Source organism: Crocodylus siamensis, chromosome 2 (assembly GCF_052110815.1).
Source record: "Crocodylus siamensis isolate JL-2025a chromosome 2, ASM5211081v1, whole genome shotgun sequence".
Taxonomy (NCBI): Eukaryota; Metazoa; Chordata; order Crocodylia; family Crocodylidae; genus Crocodylus; species Crocodylus siamensis.
The window spans coordinates 12,336,579-12,354,706 of record NC_143396.1 but is presented as its reverse complement, the minus strand read 5'-3'; the positions used below and the strand labels follow the sequence as shown (position 1 = coordinate 12,354,706).

The 18,128-nt window shown below is 48.9% G+C and overlaps 1 protein-coding gene and 1 non-coding gene across 2 annotated transcripts in view; both read left to right on the top strand.

Annotated features, from left to right (window-relative positions):
* The first annotated feature begins 320 nt into the window (after positions 1-320).
* Positions 321-392, top strand: TRNAG-UCC (transfer RNA glycine (anticodon UCC)). The gene has a single exon. It is a non-coding gene; the product is annotated as a tRNA-Gly (tRNA).
* Positions 393-2,025: 1,633 nt separating this feature from the next.
* Positions 2,026-18,128, top strand: part of M1AP (meiosis 1 associated protein) — a 41,557-nt gene continuing 25,454 nt past the window's right edge. The window contains exons 1-2 of the mRNA XM_090035277.1: positions 2,026-2,274; positions 8,030-8,212. Coding sequence (XP_089891403.1) covers positions 2,026-2,274; positions 8,030-8,212 — 432 coding nt within the window. The remainder of the gene's footprint in view (positions 2,275-8,029; positions 8,213-18,128) is intronic.

Below are 18,128 nucleotides of genomic sequence, written 5' to 3'. Positions count from 1 at the left end.
AATTCCAGAAATACCAGGCTAGATCAGACCACAGGGACATCTAGCCTGGTACCTTGCTCTCTCAGTGGCACAGGAGGGCTATCTAGGGAAAGAATAGCTAAACAAGGCCTATCCAGATTGATCCATCGCCTGCCCCTCTCCATGCACAGCTTCCCACCGAGGGGCTGGTAAGTGGGGGTGTTTTCCTTACAGGGATTTGCTGCATTCTCAGGGTTGAACCATTGCACATTCCCAGCCACTGCAGATGCCCCAGATGAAGGTACTCCTTGACAAAGATACTCACTTGTAACTTTCCCTCATTCATTAACTTTGTCCAGGTGGGGGATGTAGCTCAGTGGTAGAGTGTGTGCTTTCCATGTATGAGGTCCTGGGTTCAATTGCCAGCATTTCCATATTTTAAGAACATGAGGGGTGAACACAAAGCTCTAAGGGAAGAACTCTTCAGAAAGGCACACCTTGGAAGGACAAGGCCCAATAGGTACAAGCTAGTTGAGGAAAAATGTAGGCTTTACATAAGGAAAAACTTCTTTTCCGTAAGGGTATCTAGAATCTGGTACACACTCTCAGCGGAGGTGGTGCAATTGCCATTCCTGGAGGTGTTCAAAAAGAGACTAGACACACACCTCATTGAGCTTGTTTGAGCCCAACTACCTCCTGGCCGTGGCAGGGGACTGGACTTGATGATCTGCAGCATCCTTATAGGCTCAGCAGTGCTACGCTGGCTAGCACTACAGAAGAGACTTGGGGGTCATCATTGACCACAAGATGAACATGAGCTTGCCGTGCGATGCTGCAGCTACTAAAGCGACTAAAACGCTGGCTTGCATCCATAGATGATTCTCAAGCAAATCCCGAGACGTCATTCTCCCCTTGTACTCGGCCTTGGTGAGGCCGCAGCTGGAGTACTGCATTCAGTTTTGGGCTCCACAATTCAAAAAGGATGTGGAGAAGCTTGAGAGAGTCCAGAGGAGAGCCACGTGCATGATCAGAGGTCAGGAAAACAGACCTCACGACGACAGGCTGAGAGCCATGGGGCTCTTTAGCCTGGAAAAGCGCAGGCTTAGGGGTGATCTGGTGGCCACCTATAAGTTTATCGGGGTGACCACCAGGATTTGGGGGAACGTTTGTTCTCCAGAGCACCCCAAGGGATGACAAGGTCGAACAAACATAAACTACTACAAGACTGCTTCAGGCTGGACATAAGGAAGAATTTATTGTCCGAGCCCCCATGGTCTGGAACAGCCTGCCATCAGAGGTGGTTCAAGCACCTACATTGAACACCTTCAAGAGTAAATTGGATACTTATCTTGCTGGGATCCTGTGACCCCAGCTGACTTCCTGCCCTTTGGGCAGGGGGCTGGACTCGATGATCTTCCGAGGTCCCTTCCAGCCCCAACGTCTATGAAATCTATGAAATCTTACAGGTCCCTTCTGGTCCTTCGATTCTATGATTCTGTGTTCTGATAATAAGTGTTTTTCCATCTCTCTAAGTCAGTGGTGCTCAGTCTCTGGCCTGCAGGCCAGATTTAGCTCATGGGGCACACCACAGGTCTGGAAATTTGGCAACCGGGGAGTGTTACTTGCTGCAGCTCTGGAAGCCACAGCAATTAATGCTGCCACTGCTCCCGGGCTGCCAGATTTCCAGACCCATGGGGAATCCTGAGGGCTAGACAATATGGCCCCAAGCATGGGGTCACTCTGCAGCCGGATCTGTCATGTTGGGTTGGGCCAGCATGCCAGGCTGCTCTGCACCTGGATCTGGCAGAGTCACACACATGGAACAACCCTACGTGTTGACCCCGCAGTGCCTGTGGCCTGTGGGATCTCGTGTGGACTGGCCCCTGTCACTCAGCCAGCCTCAGGGCTGGATGGTTGAGCACTGCTCCTCTAGTGGCTTTGCCTTCCTTCCCCACTGTTTTCAGCTGGACCTGGACTGTATTTCACCCTACATCACACAATGGCAGTCTCACTCATTCCAGCTTCCTGTCTTTTCCCTTCTCAGGGGCGAATGGATGATTGGAGACCATGAATTCCAGAAACACATTTTCGGAAGTGAGGAGACCGTACCTAGCTGGCAAACAAAACTCCTGGCAGCCCTTGCGGATCCTTGTTGTGGAGGCTGTGCCACCCTTTTGGGCCAACACCTGCTCCAAGCTTTGTGAAGCACTGGACAACTTATTCTGCTTGGCGTGTAGCTTGGCAGGGCCCTGTCGCATCCCACTGCTCAGCCTGTACGTGGTTCAGAACCAGCATGAGTGCCTGCTTCCCTTTGTGGTGAGTGTGAACATGGGCATTCTAGTGTGGGGGAAACAGCTGCATGCAGTGCAGCAATGATAGTTACGGTTTGCTGACAACTTGTGTGTAAAGCAATTAACCCTGCTCACTGAATCATTTCTGGGCTTCACGGAAGAAGTGAGCCTTGAGACAGGATTTGAAAAAACAGGGCATAGTAGCTTGGAACCATCAGGATGTGTCTGTGCCATAAGTGAGTCCTTGTGTGACATTTCTGCTGTGATCCTTGTCCTTTAGCTCTCTGTCCCCTCACTGCAAGTCAAGTCTACTCTGCCTGCCAAAGTGAGTTTGTAAGCCCACTGGACCAGGGAGGTTGTCTTTTTCTAGGTCAGCCTGAGAGTTGCTCCCACTTGTGCCAACTGACAGCACCTCTCAAAGGTGATCTGGCACCGTGGGTCACCAGAACACAGCAGTGCTCTGAGCACGTCCTGCTCTCCCATGCATGGCCCATACCGTGCAAATCTTTCAGCTACGCTAAAATCTTTTTTCGCATGTTCTTGTTTTGACCTCATAGCAACTTCTCAGCTAGGATGTTCATGTATCCTGGCATTTTAAGGACAGAAGCGATTATTAGATTACCCTTTTTAGTGTTCTGTATATCGCAGGCCATTAAACTTGGTTTGCTTGGGCTTGATGCCGCGCTAAAGTATATGTTCCAGAAAGAATCCAGCTTTGATATGAAGACATTGACAGGTAGTTTCACCACTTCTCTTACCCAGCAGTTTGTTCTAGTGGTTCATAGTTAAAAATAGTGCCTTGTTTCTTGTTTGTGCTTGTCTGGCTTTAACTTCCAGGCATTGATTCTTGCTGTGACCTTTTCGTCTAGACTGAAAAGCCTGTTAGTACCTGGTATTCTCTGCCTGTAAAGGCACTTATATGCTGTAATCAATTCACCAAGTAATGAGGAAGGGAACACTGGTACACTCTGTATTTTAACCTTTACAGATACGCTCCTATCTACTTCATAGGCTTGTTTGTCTCTTAACTACTGTGCTCATCTTTCACTAGCCTTGTACCCCCACTTTACTCAACTTTACTACCTCTGATGAAAGAATCTTCTCTGTGGCTTCTGCCTTCACATCTGTGTCCATGCATCAACCCTGTTTCACTTACATTGTCATCAGGAAACATCAGGACTCTTCTCCCTTTCCTGCACTCTTAATTTGTCCACTGTTCTTACACCTAGTAAACCAGGTGCTACACATCTATTTCTCTTTCAGGTCCTAGAGGCTAGGAACAGACATTCAAAAAGCCTGAGCCTGAATTGATTCAATCTTTGCAGGTTAGTCTAACCTGACTAGACTGAACTGATTTGAAACTGGAGTCAGGCTAGAAGCCAGGGCGGAGGGAGAGGTACTAGAGCAGCCCTCCCTTCCCTTCTGCAGGGAGCTGAGCTGTGGGGGGCGTGGCCAGGCCTGGTAGGACTCTCTCATTAGGGATGTCTGCCTGCACCTCCCAGGCTTTTCCCCACTGGCTGCTCAAGGGGAAGGAGTGTTGCCAGCCCCCAGTCCTGGCCTAGCACTCTGAGGCAAGGGGGGTGTGCAGTGCATGCATCTGTTGATGATATGAAGCTTTTCAATCTCCATCCCTGCTTCCTCATACCGTCTTCAGCAAACTGACAGATGAGCAAGCTAGCCCGGGGGGCGGGCCACGGATAACAGTCTTTATCGCCCAGTTAGCCAAACAATTGCCTCTCTCTACATTACTTCACATTTCTTAAACAGCTTACCCGCTGACCTGTTGATTAGCTCCAAAAGCCCTAAGTGGTCACTATTTTATCAGCCTATCCCAGGGAAATTGGAGAGAGACACACAGAGATACCTCTTGCATTAGCTAGCATGCCACATGCTGGCTATGGTCCCTGCTGTGGCAGAGAGGAGCAAGGGATCTCTGCTTAAGCAGCGAGTGGAGAGAGGGGGGCACAGGGAAGCCAGGCAGACCCTGCTGTGCCTACAAGTCTATGCCAAGCTCCAGCCAGGGAGCAGAAGGGAGGGACCAGCCCTGCTGTGGAGCAGAGAGGCCTGCTCAGCCCAAAGAGCATGCTGGGATGCTGGGGGACTCTGATTTAACTTAAACCAACATGGGGTCTGGGACAGACATTGCAAAAAACAGTTTGAGCCAAATCAGTTAAGTCTGATACTACATTCAACCAGGTTTATCTCAAACTGGTTTCAGTCATTTTCAAACTCATTTATGTGCACTGAGCATCTGTTCTGTCACAGGTTTAAACCAGTTTCTGATCACTTAAACTGGTTCATTTATAATGTCTGTCCCTGGCCAGAGAGAGAATAGCTTCATATTCCCCCGCACAGAGGAGGTATCCCACTTTTTAGAGGACACTCTTGTGGTGTTTTGCCTTGTGACCCACAGCTCTCACTGTTTCAATCTGCTTTGCCTCTCTGTTTGTTCTCCTTGCTCATGGGATGACCTTGGTGGACCCATCCTCTGTTCTCTCCCTCGTCTGCCTTTGTGTGTAAGGAATCGGGCTGTGAGGCACCCCTGCTGCTTGGATTTCAGGGCACCAGGCCCCCTGAAGCTCCAGTGACTCTGGCCAGATGGCTTGGAGTCCAGCCACTTTCACTGTGGAGTTGGCCCAGAGAATCCCTACTTCACCTGGGAGGCACAGAATAGAGAGTAAGTGCATGAGCACTGGGTGAGAAGAGCACAGCTTCAGAACCTGTGCCCTCAGCAACACTGTGCTCACACGAAGGAGAGGGGACTTGATAAACCTGAGAGGCTCAGAGAGGGGAGAGAGAACAGGCAAAAGCAGTAAATAACAGGAGGATTAGAAATGCAGTAGAAACCAGCTGAGTGCCAGCTGTGTTGATATTGTCTGGTGCACAGTCGAAATACAGCATAGTCTGAACTTGAGCAGAAGGCAGCCCAATCTGTTTTCCACCTACTCTAGGGCAAACATATACAACACCCGTGTCCTAGCAGCTCCCTAGTCTCACACCTGTGGGTACCTGTGCACGTGCCGGACATCTGTTCCAATGCATGTTAATTAGTACATGCCGGAACAGACTCAATTAATCGAGTCTGGAGTGTGTTAATTAGCGTGCTCCAGCAGCCTCCATGTTGCATCTATTCAGCCTCCCCATGCTTCAAAATCTCGGTGGGGGTGCTTTAACTACAGCTTGTCAAACAAGCTTTAGTTCAAGCGTCCCACCACAATTTTGAAGTGTGGGATGCTGAATACATGTGATGCTGTGGACACTTTAATTAAAGTGGCTCTTGGAGCTGCTGTAATTAAAACGCTCCACACCCCCCCCCAAATACATGTATAGACACACTAGACATGCACTGACTCCACTGAATCACTTTCCTGTAAAAACAAATCTGTTCAAGTAGACTTGCTGCCTACAGCTCAAGACACATTTCTTTTAAACAAGGTTTCTTTTGACCTCTGCTGACTACCTGCAAGCCTGTTCTCCTGAGAATGCACATCTGCAGTCTGTGCACTCTCCATTAATCACCATTAGGTAGCTCATACTCTGTGTCATGTCCGCAGGGTGAGACAGCGGAAGCAGAAGCTACATTTTACTTTCCAGTCATCCTCACCATCTGATTAAAGCTATGTGCACAGCCTCCCCAAAGGCACACTGGATTACCTCCCCCCTCCCCCCCCCCACACCCACTGCTTGTACTGACTGTCCTTATCTTACAAACCAGAGGTAATTGTAGAGGCCTAATGTTTGAAAATGGACAGTTCTAACAGCAGGCAGCAGGAAATCAACATCATAATTTTAAAAAAAACCAAAACAAAACAAAACCCCCAAACGAAGTAAGAAATTTTACATCTGTGCAGCTGAGATTTTCCTGGTCCTCATTAGACTTCCACACTGAAGTATGGCTTCTGCCTTGCTTAGCTTTCCTTCTCTGTAGTTCAGAGAATGCACAAATGCTTCAGTGTTTTATCATTCCCAGGGCTGTGTTGAAAGGGGCATTCTTTAAACAAGGTGTGGGGGAGAGGCAAAGGGTGACACACAAACCTCTTGAATGCACTTAGGGCACTTGCGCCAAGCAGGTCAAGAACTAGACACTGCCCCAGGAACAGCAGGGGGCTGGGGATGAACACCACAACGCTTTACTGGGTATGGAGCCATGGGATTAGGAGATGATCTGGTGTTCAGTCTGTTCTTGACAGTTGCTAGTCGGGCCAAGTAACTCAAAGCCGCACAGCATTAAGGATTAAAGCCCCTGGCACACTAACTGCAGTTTAACATACTTCCTTTGAAAAAATGTCTTTGGAGTGCAGTTCACATAAAGGCTTGACCTGTTTTTAAACAAACTAAATGAGGGGAAAAAAGAAACCACTCATAGCAATTATTCCAGCCAAGGCTTCTTGGACCCTCCTTCTTCCTGGGTTTCCCTCTATAATTTGTGCATTTAGTATAAACACATTTGGCCTGGATGGAAGGAAATTTTTGCCCCCAAAGTGACACCTAGACTCTGCTATTCTTGTTGAGACCAAGTACTATCATGAGGCTTGTCTGAGCCGCCTTCCTACCAACTCGAAGACCCCTGCTGAGAAACAAGCCCCTACCACTCACTTCCACCCTGTGCACATAAAGCCTGGGAATCAGGTGGCATAGACAGCCTAGCGGGGTCCTCCTGCCATCAGTGCAGCCCCTCTTACTGCCCCTGAGCAGCGAGGAGCCTCACTGACACTGAGCAGCCTCAGCATCTAGCCCTCTCTTTTATGTTAATGGATCTTTGCCTTCAGGGAGTGGGAGAAGTACTTTGCTTTCATCCTTCTGAAGCAGATGATAAATGTGATTTCCCAGGCTGGCGGAGGCTGACAGCCCAATTCAGGAATGAATGTGGAGTCTGGGAGATGTAAATTGCAGCTTCTTCCACCCCTCTCCACATGCCCTTAACTGCACAGCATTTGTCTGCTCTGCAGCCTGGGGCAGCTGGTGGACCTTTAAACAAGGTTGCTCAGGGGCCAGGAGCAGAGTAGCCACAGTGGCACAGGCCTCAGCCCTCAAGCACTTCACACTTCTGGACTGCAGTGCAGACCTTCCCTGACTCAGGGTGGTAGTTGACTGACTGGTATGTCTAAGCTAGATGCTTTGCTCCTGTTATAACTTGGGTTATTCTATTCCTAATTAATTGGTTATTGGACTCATTTTGTAAATATGAATACATGCCTTTCACAAATGTTTGCTTGTGGATTCCTGCCTAAGGCTGATCAGTCCACACTAGGGAGAGGTCACAGTTAGGTAATGCAAGTTATGTAACCTGGACAAGCGCACACAGTGTGAGATGCCTGTTGCCAAGCTGTCTAAATGCTGGCTCTTTGTATGTAGCCAGAAAGTGAGATAAAGTGCAAGCACTTGTAGCGTGCTGTTAATGATTTGTGCCTCCAGAATCTAAGAATTGTCCAAATGACCCAGACCAGCGACTTACCTCGTCCACCAGCCAGTGGGCAACAGCATCTAGTACGAGATCTTTAAGCATGCAAAAGACTCTGCAGCTGACAATTGTAGGGTCATCTGTCCACAGGGATCATTTTCCTCCTCAGCTTCCCAATGGCTCCTGCCCTAAGCAAGAGGGTTGATAGCCTTTCAGAAAGCTCTCTTGTTTCTAAAATCACCCCTGTAACAGCTCTGGCTGTTCTTGTGATCCATATCACAATCAGCCCATTTTTGAACACTGGAGAGCTTTGGGTGGAAAATGCTTTTCATTGGGTTTAAATTTCCTTGTTTTAATGTCACTGAATACTGTTTTGCAGCAAGTGAAAGAAAGCTTCGCTCGGCTTCAGACCTGTCTGTCAGAACTCCGCTCCTTGCCCAGAGAGGGCTCTTTCCAGCTGAAGAGGGAAGGCGTGATGCAGGCAGTGCAGGATGGTCTCCAGCAGTTTAAACAATACACCCGACATTTGACAGCGGGGAGCTCAGTGAACAGCTCTGTGGAGGTAAGAAACATGCTGGGAAGCTGGGGTAGCCATTAGGTGGCTGTTGATCTGTCCAGTTGTCTGTGTATTTTAGGGGGTCACTATATGGTATGTAAGCACCATGGGAGAGAGAAGGTAGCAGAATGAAGGGCCAAAGGAGGAACCCCACCAGGATCCAAAGTCACAACCAGATTCAAGTCACTCCTGAAACAGGGCCCAGGCTGCATGAGCTTATTCACACTTGAGGACGGGCTGGTGATCCATAGTTTCATAGTTTCTAGGGTTGGAAGGGACGTGAGTAGATCATCTAGTCCGACCCCCTGCCATGGCAGGAAAGAGTACTGGGGTCAAACGACCCCAGCAAGGTGTACATCTAGCCTCCTCTTAAAGACACACAAGTCACTAAAATGTCCATTCATAAGGACAAAAGAAAAGCATTACATTGTGGGACTGGCTGGTACAGTAGCAAAGGACAGGAACAGCCCACAAAATGGTCATTGTTGTGGCACAGCCATCTGTAAATCAATTTTCAGAGCAAAAAGAAAATATGATCAGTATTTGGAAAAACAGAAAAACTTTATTGTCAGCCACTTCAGTGACAGCTTGAGGCTCCTGCAGGACTCTCAGCCCCAAACCCAGATGCAGTTCCCCTGTTGTATACTGCTGCCACATGGCTGAAGGAGCCAAGTAGAAAGGCAGAGAAGCCTTATATGCCCCGTGCAACCACTGGACAACTACAGCCCCCAGGACTTGGGGAGCACAGTAACTGCTCCCGCCATGCTCCCCTGTAAGGGGTGGGGTGTAAGCTAGGCCATGGCCCAGGTGCATCTCTGCCCTGGATGCAGACAGACTGTGGCCTGACTGCTCTTGCTGTATGCCTGGGCCTTGAGGAAGGGGTTGCAACCCCCACAGCTCCATCTACCCACAGCCATGCCCCTTCATCCCACTTCCAGGGGGTTCACATAGTCTGACCTTGAGCCTGTGGCTGGCTACTTTTAGAGCAGTACCGGTTTAACAGCTAGAATCACTGTCTCCTGTCCCTTCTCCATCCCACTACCCATGCTGCCTTTTCCTGCCTGGCACTCCACCCATGCTCAGCCATTCCTCAGAAAGTCCATGCAAAAGTTACTTGAAAATAACCCTCTAGAGCTGCTTAGCCATACACTCGAGGGGTACGACATGCCTGAGCTAAAGCACGGTCAGGCTACCCCCATGTCTGTGTGCCGTATGATACTGTGTAAACTGTGCTGGCCTTGCCAGTTCTGATCAGCCTGGGTCCATCTGGTGCAGTGCTGCCAGAAGAACCAGATGCTTCAAGGGGTGTGATAAATCTCCACACAGTTGACAAGGAAATAACAGCTCAGCATGTTTCTTCCTAGCCCCAGTTTTTATCTTGAGACAGGGGGATTGATGTCTTTTGTATATCAAACCTTGACTAATGACAGTCTGTAGGTTCTCGTTTTCCTTGTAAACGTTAAATGCTCTTTTGGCTCCTGGTAAACTCTTGATCTCCATGATATTTCGGAGCAGGAAATTCTACAGTTAATGTACATGTGCATTTCCCTTAGTGGATTCATGGTCTAACTTTCTATTTCATTAGCTGCCCTCTGTCATCTCTATACTAGATGAAGAGAAATTCCTGCCTCCCCCAGAGCATTTGTTATTTGGATTGTCTATCACAGCAGTTCCCAAACTTTATTGTGCCATGTACTGCTTCCTAAACCAGTTATCATTTGAAATCTCACACTCAAATTTCTTCTTTCTGCCCACATTTATTTCAGGCCTTCTGGACCCCGGGGCCTGGTGTGTTCTCTGGCATGTTTGCAGTCCTTCCCAGTTTCAGGCCAACTGCAGATTTGCTTGGGAAGCTTTTATTCCAGTGTCCAAACCACTAACAAACAAGGCAAACAGCACCAGACCTGGGACAGACCCCTTGGGAACCCCACTTGAAGCCTCCGGCCATGTCAACATTGAACCATTTATAATTCCCCTTAATAAGTTTAAGTATTTACAGATGGATATTAAAGTACTGTAAATGACTGGTGGCAGTCTGCCTGGGAAGGCCAGCAAGATGAGCACTGGCTAGGGGGAGGGCCAGAGGACACGAGGCTGCGCAGAAAGAGCTGTTATGGGGGGAGCAGGAGCCTCCGAGCACTGGGGTAGAGACTTGTGGGGGGCTGGCTAGAAGTAGTGGTTTTATCTGGGCACGAGGCAGGTTTGTCTCCCATTCATATGAGCTCCCAGGCTTCATAATCCCTGGTCCATCTGAACCAGCAAGCTGTGCCAGCCCCAAACAGACCCCAGCCTCCCTGGAGAACCTCTTCCACAGGCTGCCCCCTGCTACCAGACAGCTAATAAAAATGACTTGTACAGGAAAGGGGGAAGCGGGGGTCTGGTAACAGAAGAGACCATCAGAGAGCATTTGACTGGTTTGAGTTAGTTTATAAGTCAGTTTATATTTATAGTTGTGGGAGACAAGCTAGGTGCCAGAGGACTGTAAAAGGGCTAGAAGAAAGACCCAGGCCCCTTGTTAGTCTGACTTCAATAACTGGGAAGTTACTGGAGCATATTAAAGTCAGTCTGTAAACATCTGGAGGAAGAAAGGCTGATCATTGGAAGAGCAGTAGTTAGCTGTGTTAATCTGAAGTCAGGTAGAAGGCAAGGCAGAGGTGCACCTTATAGACTAACTAAATCAGAGCTGCATAAGCTTTCATGAGAATGAGTTCACTTCATCACATGCTGTGAGAGGACCTGCATAGAGTAATCTATCAAATCATTAGTAGCTAGCATAGATTTGTTAAGAACAAATCGTGCCAAATTGATTTGATCTCTTTCGTTAGCAACACAACTAGCTCGGTAGTTCCATTTCTCTAATAATACCATATAATACCAGTCACAGGTGACTACAGGGCTCTGTGTACAAGGGTGAAGGGGACGGGGGCCTGGGTCGTGTTCTCTTCAATCCTTCTGGTCAAGGGGAAGGGCCTTGGCAGGAATGGACGCAGATCAATGTATGGCTATGCAGGTGGTGTTGCCAGCAGGGATTTGGCTTCTTTGGTCATGGGATGTTGTTCCAAGAAAAATTGCTAGGAAGAGATGTGATCTATGTGAGGAAGAGAGGGCATTAAACAGGTTCGCTGGGGGATAGAGACCAAAGTCCTCAGGTAAGTTGGGAAGTGAGGGGCCTGGAGGAAGTGGAAGCAGGAGAGGGCAGCAGGGGAGGCCTCATTCTTCCTGAAAATGTAGGGTAATCAGCTAGTCACCTCAGGTGTCTGTACATGAATGCATGGAGCCTAGGAAATAAGCAGGAAGAACTGAAAGTCCTTGTACAGTGAGAGACTTATGATGTGATTGGAATAACTTGGTGGGAGCTCACGTGGCTGCAGCATGGTCATGGATGGGTACAAACTGTTGAGGAAGGACAGGCAGGGGAGAAGAGAAGGGGAGTTGTGCTGCATGTAAAAGAGCCGTATGATGGCTCAGAGCTCCAGCATGAAACTGGAGACAGGCCTCTTGAAAGTCCCTGGGTTCGGGTCACAAGGGAGTGTAACAAGAGTGATGCTGTGGTGGGGGTCTGCTATAGACCACCAGACCAGGAGGATGAGGTCAATGAGGCTTTCTTCAAACAACTAGCAGACATTTCCTGATCACAAGCCCTGGTTCTCATGGGGTACTTCAGTCACCCTGACATGTGCAGGGAGGGCAACACAGCAGTGCACATGCAATCCAGGAAGATTTTGGAGAGTGTTGCAGACAACTTCCATGGGACTCTTTAGCCTGGAAAAGCGTAGGCTCAGGGGTGATCTGATGGCCACCTATAAATTTATCAAGGATGACCACCAGGATCTGGGGGAACGTTTGTTCACCAAAGCGCCCCAAGGGATGACGAGGTCGAACGGTCACAAACTCCTGCAAGACCGTTTCAGGCTGGACATAAGGAAGAATTTCTTTCCTGTCCGAGCCCCCAAGGTCTGGAACAGTCTGCCAGCGGAGGTGGTTCAAGCACCTACATTGAACACCTTCAAGAGTAAATTGGATGCTTATCTTGCTGGGATCCTATGACCCCAGCTGACTTCCTGCCCTTTGGGCAGGGGGCTGGACTCGATGATCTCCCGAGGTCCCTTCCAGCCCTAATGTCTATGAAATCTATGAAACTTCCCAGTACAAGTGCTGGAGCGGCCAACTAGGAGCTGTGCTCTTCTTGACCTGCTGCTCATAAACAGGGAAAAGTTGACAGGGGTAGTTGTGGATGGCAACCTGGGCAGCACTGACCATGAGATGATTGAGTTCAGGATCCTGACAAAAGGAAGAAAGGAGGGCAGCAGAGTAAGGACCCTGGATTTCAGAAAAGCAGACTTCAACTCTCTCAGGGAACTCATGGGCAGGATCCCCTGGGAGGCATAGACGACTGGTAGGAGGTCAAGGGAAGCAGGTGTCCCCCCTGACAGAGCCGTCCCTGCTGCTGACCCTGCCGGTGGCTTTTGTGGGTGCTCGCCAGCCCCATCCCTGCTGCCACTGCTGACACCAACTTCTACAGGTGCCCCCCAGACTCAGGAGGCACCAGTCACCCATGATGGAAGGCCAGTCTGAAGGGGAGAGGAGTCCAGGAGCTGGCTGTATTTTAAAGAAACCTTACTGAGGGCACAGGAACAACCCATCCCGATGTGCAGGAAGACTAGCAAATGTGGTAAATGACCAGCTTGGATTAGCAGAGAACTCTTTGGTGAGCTTAAACACAAAAAGAAAGCTTACAAGAAGTGGAAATTGGACAAACAACTAGGGAGGAGTGTAAAAACATGGCTTGGGCATGCAGGGATGAAACCAGGAAGGCCAAAGCGCAATTGGAGTTGCAGCTAGCAAGAGATGTGAAGGGTAAGAAGAAGGGTTTCTACAAGTATTTCAGTAGTAAGAGGAAGGTCAGGGAAAGTGCGGGTCACGGGGGAGGCAGCTGTGTGACAGAGGATGCAGAAAAGGCTGAAGCACTCAATGCCTTTTTTGCCTTGGTCTTCACAGGCAAGGGCAGCTCCCAGACGTCTGCACCAGGCAGCACAGTTTGGGGAGGAGGGGAGCAGCCCTCGGTGGTGAAAGAACAGGTTAGGGACTAGTTAGAAAAACTGAACGCGTACAAGTCAGTGGGGCTGGATGGGATGCAGCCAAGGGTGCTGAGGGAGTTGGCTGATGTGATTGCAGGGCTTCTGGCCATGATCTTTGAAAAACCATGGCTACTGGGGGAGGTCCTGGATGATTGGAAATAGTGCCCCCGTTGAAGAAAGGGAAGAAGGAAAATCCAGGGAACAACAGACCGGTCAGCCTCACTTTAGTCCCCAGAAAAATCATGGAGCAGATCCTCCAGGAATCCATTTCTAAGCACTTGGAGGAGAAGAAGGTGACTAGAAACAGTCAGCATGGATTCACCAGGGGCAAGTCATACCTGACCAACCTGATTGCCTTCTGTGACGAGGTGACTGGCTCTCTGGATGTGGGGAAAGCAGCGGACATAATAAACCTTGACTTTAGCAAGGCTTTTGATGCCTTCTCCCACAGCATTCTTGCAAGCCAGCTGAGGAATTCTGGGTTGGATGAATGGACTGTAAGTTGGATAGAAAGTTGGCTGAATTGTCAGGCCCAACGGGTAGTAATCAATGTTCCAACATCTAGTTGGCAGCCAGTATGAAGTGGAGTGCTCCAGTCAGTCCTGGAGCTGGTTTTGTTCAACATCTTCATTCATTAATAATCTTGAAGATGGGATGAATTGTACCCTCAGCAAACTCATGCATGACACCAAGCAAGCAGGTGTAGTAAATACACTTGAGGGTAGAACTAGGATTCAGAGAGGGCTTGACCAATTGGAGGATTGGGCCAAAAGGAATCGCATGATGTTCAACAGTGACAAGTGCAAAGTCCTGCACTTAGGATGGAGTAATTCCATGCACTACTGCAGCCTTGGGTCTGACTGGCTGGGCAGCAGCTCTGCAGAAAAGGACCTGGTGGTTACAGTGGATGATAAGCTAGATATGAGCCAGCAGTGTGCCCTTGTTTCCCAGAAGGCTAGTTTCATCCCTGCATGCCCGAGCCATGCCCAGAAGGCTAACGGCATCCTGGGCTGCATTGGTAGGAGCGCTGCCAGCAGATCGAGGGAAGTAATTATTCCTCTATATTCTGCACTGGGAAGGCCACATCTGGAGTCCTACATCCAGTTTTAGGTCCCTACTACAGAAAGGATGTGGACACACTGGAGAGAGTCCAGCAGAGGGCAACAAAAATGGTTGGGGGCTGGGGGACAGGACTTGTGTGGAGAGGCTGAGGGAAATGGGCTGATTTTTCTGCAGAATAGAAGACTGAGGAGGATGGCTCCAAAGAGATGGAGCTGGACTGTTCTTAGTGGCAGATGACAACACAAGGAGCAATGGGCCCAAGCTGCAGCAAGGAAGATTTAAGTTGGATATTAGGAAAAACTTTCTACTGAGGAGGGTGGTGAATTCCTGGAACGGGCCCCCCAGAGAGGTGGTGGAGTCTTTGTCCTTGGTGGTATTGAAGACCCAGGTAGACAAAGCCTTGGCTGAGATGATGTAGTTGGGTCTGGGCCTGCTTTGACCAGGGGGTTGGACTAGATGTGATATGCTGAGGTCCCTTCAACCCTCATTTTCTATGATTTTTCCTACAGACTTAGATGCAGAAGGGAGTACATTTTTCTATTACATAGTTTTGAATTATTCTTCCATACAGTCCCATGTCCCTTACCTAGGTAGGGGTGGAAGGATTTGGGGACAAAAAAAGTGTTCTACTGATAATTTTGAATATAATTTGGGAAATTAATTTTAGTGTTGTAGGGCAGCAGGAGAACCTGGCCGTTCTCAAGATGAGGCAGTTATTTTTCTCAGCTAACTTAATTGCATACATGGGCGTGGCAAAAAGTTCCTTTGCTGCACTTGATTAACAACAAAGTTAAATGATCTCTGAATGTGCGTGGCATATACTCCCTGTCTCCCTGGATTGTCAAAATTAACCTGTAGCATGTTGTGCAGGTGCACCTTATGGTGTGTGTTTTTATAGAAAAGATGTCTGGCTTCCACAGAAGTATCCATATATATTAGATTATAACAATTATGGCATAAATTTTCAGAAGTGATTGGTAATTGTGCCTCAGTTTTTGAAAGACTAACTTAAAATACCCCACAGGGCATATATTGAGTACTACTGAAAACCAGACACTCTCTCTCAAATTTGTAATACTCTGATTTCTGTATAAATGAGGCCCAGAGCATTTCAGAAACTGATTTCCACACCAAGCCCAAACCTTCCAGCTGAGATGATGACGATCATTTAAAATTATATTCAGCCTTGGTTTGAAGACCTTGAGTAATGGAGAATCCAGCACTTCACTAGGTAAATTGTTCCAGTAGATAATTAATTTTCCTGCTTTATATGTAGTGTGAATTTGCTCTGCTTCAGCCTCCAGGCACTGACTCTTACTCTGCCTTTGCTGGTTTAAAGAGCTCTGTACTGTTAAATGTCAAGCTGAAAACATATTCACTTGATAAAGGTATTTTTAGAGGTGGATGAGAGTGAGATCTATATTAAGGGCTCACCATACTTCTTGTTTCCTGTAATTTCTTTCAGTTTCTAGTAACTTTGGCAAATGAATTGTTCTGGCTGAAATTTCCTCTGTTTGACCTCTGTTTCAGAGTGTTTATTTTTTAATAACGCAAAAACAAGCTGAACAAGGCTACTGAAAAGCAGTAGTTTTACCAGCACTTACTGGGACAGTTCTAGCACCTTCCTGGCTTGAATCTAGGAGCAATCTGAAAGTCTCCTAGGTCTGGCCATTAGCACTTGGGGCTGACGCAATGAGACTTTGTTCTAGTTTCCTACCTGTCCCCACACACCCAGTGTGCTCCCTGCTCCCTCCCCTGCCCCCCAATGCAGTGGTCTAAAGCAGCCACACAGACATGGGGGTTAGAGACGCAGCAGACCTTTCTCCTTCTGTTGCACACGTGGCCCTTCAGACTCAGACCCATGTCTCAGCCTTGCCTGTCCTCGTGGCGGTGCACAGGATGCTGTTCAGCTGTGGTTATGAAAGCGTTCGTCATGGAAGGATGCTGCTCTGGTTTGCTGCACATAGTGCAAAGCAAAGTAGTCCTCTGAGGCTTGCTTTAGCAGCCAGCATTTCCTTCCACTCCCACAGCCGCTGGGAAAAGTAGCCCCTGGTAAATAGCAACACCACGCATCTTTCTAGTTTCCCATTGTCTTCCAAGCCAGTCTCTTTTGTGGCCATGTCCACAGCACTTCTATGGCTCTCCTGAGAGCCCCACCCACCACTCCCTGCCTCCTATGCTCTTCCTTCCTCCTTTTGCCTTCCTCTGCAGTGGGAACAGGCCCTCTTCCTTGGATCTCTCAGGTGTATTTCCACAACTGATTTCCTGTCCAGGCACTGGTAGGATATTGATGGGCAGCGTACTTGTCCTTGGCTTTTACCTGGGGAGGATTGCAGGGTTCTGGGTGTTTTCAGGCCTGGTGGTTGCCTGAGAAGGTTGCCTGTGCAGCTTTTAATAGTAGATCAGACAACCATTTGTCCAGGATGGTTTAGGCAGGGTGGATCCTCCCCTGAGCCGGGGCTGGACCAGGTGTGACCTCCTCAGGGATCTGCCAGCTCGGCTGTCTGTGGGGATCCTCTGAAGCAGGAGTGCTCCACCCCAGCCCAAGGGCCAGACCTGGCCCCTGGCACTGAGTCATCCAGCTTATAGGGCTCCCTGCAAGTCCATGGGGAGCCCTGTGGGTTCTGGCCCCGCAGGCTGTTGGGCAAGCAGGGTACTGCAGAGCTGGATCCCAGCATGCAGGGCTGGACAGAGGTGGTGCAGAGTCTGGGAGCCCCGACCCCTGTATACGGGGCCGAGCCAAGGCAGCGTGGGGCCCTGGAGCCCCATTCTGACCATGCAGGACTGGGAAGACGGTGCATGGGGCTCTAGGGCCCCGATTCCAGCATGTGAGGCTGGGTGCAGGCAGTACAGAGCCCCAGTGCCCTGACCCCAGCACGCAGGGCTGGGTGGAAATGGTGTGGGTCCTCCTGTACTCCGAGGAAGTCATCAGGAAGCTGTTTTATCCTCTCAAAAGGAACCTCAGAGGGTGGGAGAGAAGATGGAACAGCCTTCTAAAATTGTGGAGAAGTGTGATCACGTGTTGGCACAGAGACTAGGACTTGTGCTTTACTGGATTTGCCCTGACCCCTCTAACATGGCGTTCTCAGTGAAGAGGAAAGTTATTACCCACGGACAGCCTGACAAGTCTGAAAAAGCCAGAGAGGATCTGCTTCAGGAGCTATTGAATTCAACCCACGAATGGCCCTGAAGGCAGAGTTGTGGAGGGATGGTTTCCTGTAGCGTTCACAAAGTACGTGGCACCTTAACAGGAATGCAACATTCCAGGTGAGGCCTCTTCTGTGCTCGCCAGTGGGAGACTCATTTCTCATGACTTGCATACAACACTTAATGCATCTAAGGGTACTATCCAGTACTTTTTTTTATAACGTTATTACAGTGTTGACTAATATCCAGATCGCCATCTGCTGTAATCTCCAGGCCTTTTCCCACAGCACTGCAGCCTAGCCAGGCCTTCCCCGTTTAATCTCTCCCTCCTAAGGGCAGGACTTTGCACTCATCCTTACTGAATTTCATCCAGTTTATTTCAGGCCATTTCCCCAGCATATCAAGGTCATTTTGAGTTCTAATCCTGTCCTCTGAAGCAGCTACTGCCTCACTAAGCACAGATACACTGAGTGTGCACTCAGTTTCATTCCCCAAGTCATTGATGAAGATTTTGAACAGTACCAGGCTCAGGACAGACCCCAGGGGACCCTCCTCCCAGTATCCCATTGATCTGCTGATGACTACTCTTTTAGCACAGCTATCCAGCCCATTAGCAGCCTCCCTGCAGCAGTTTC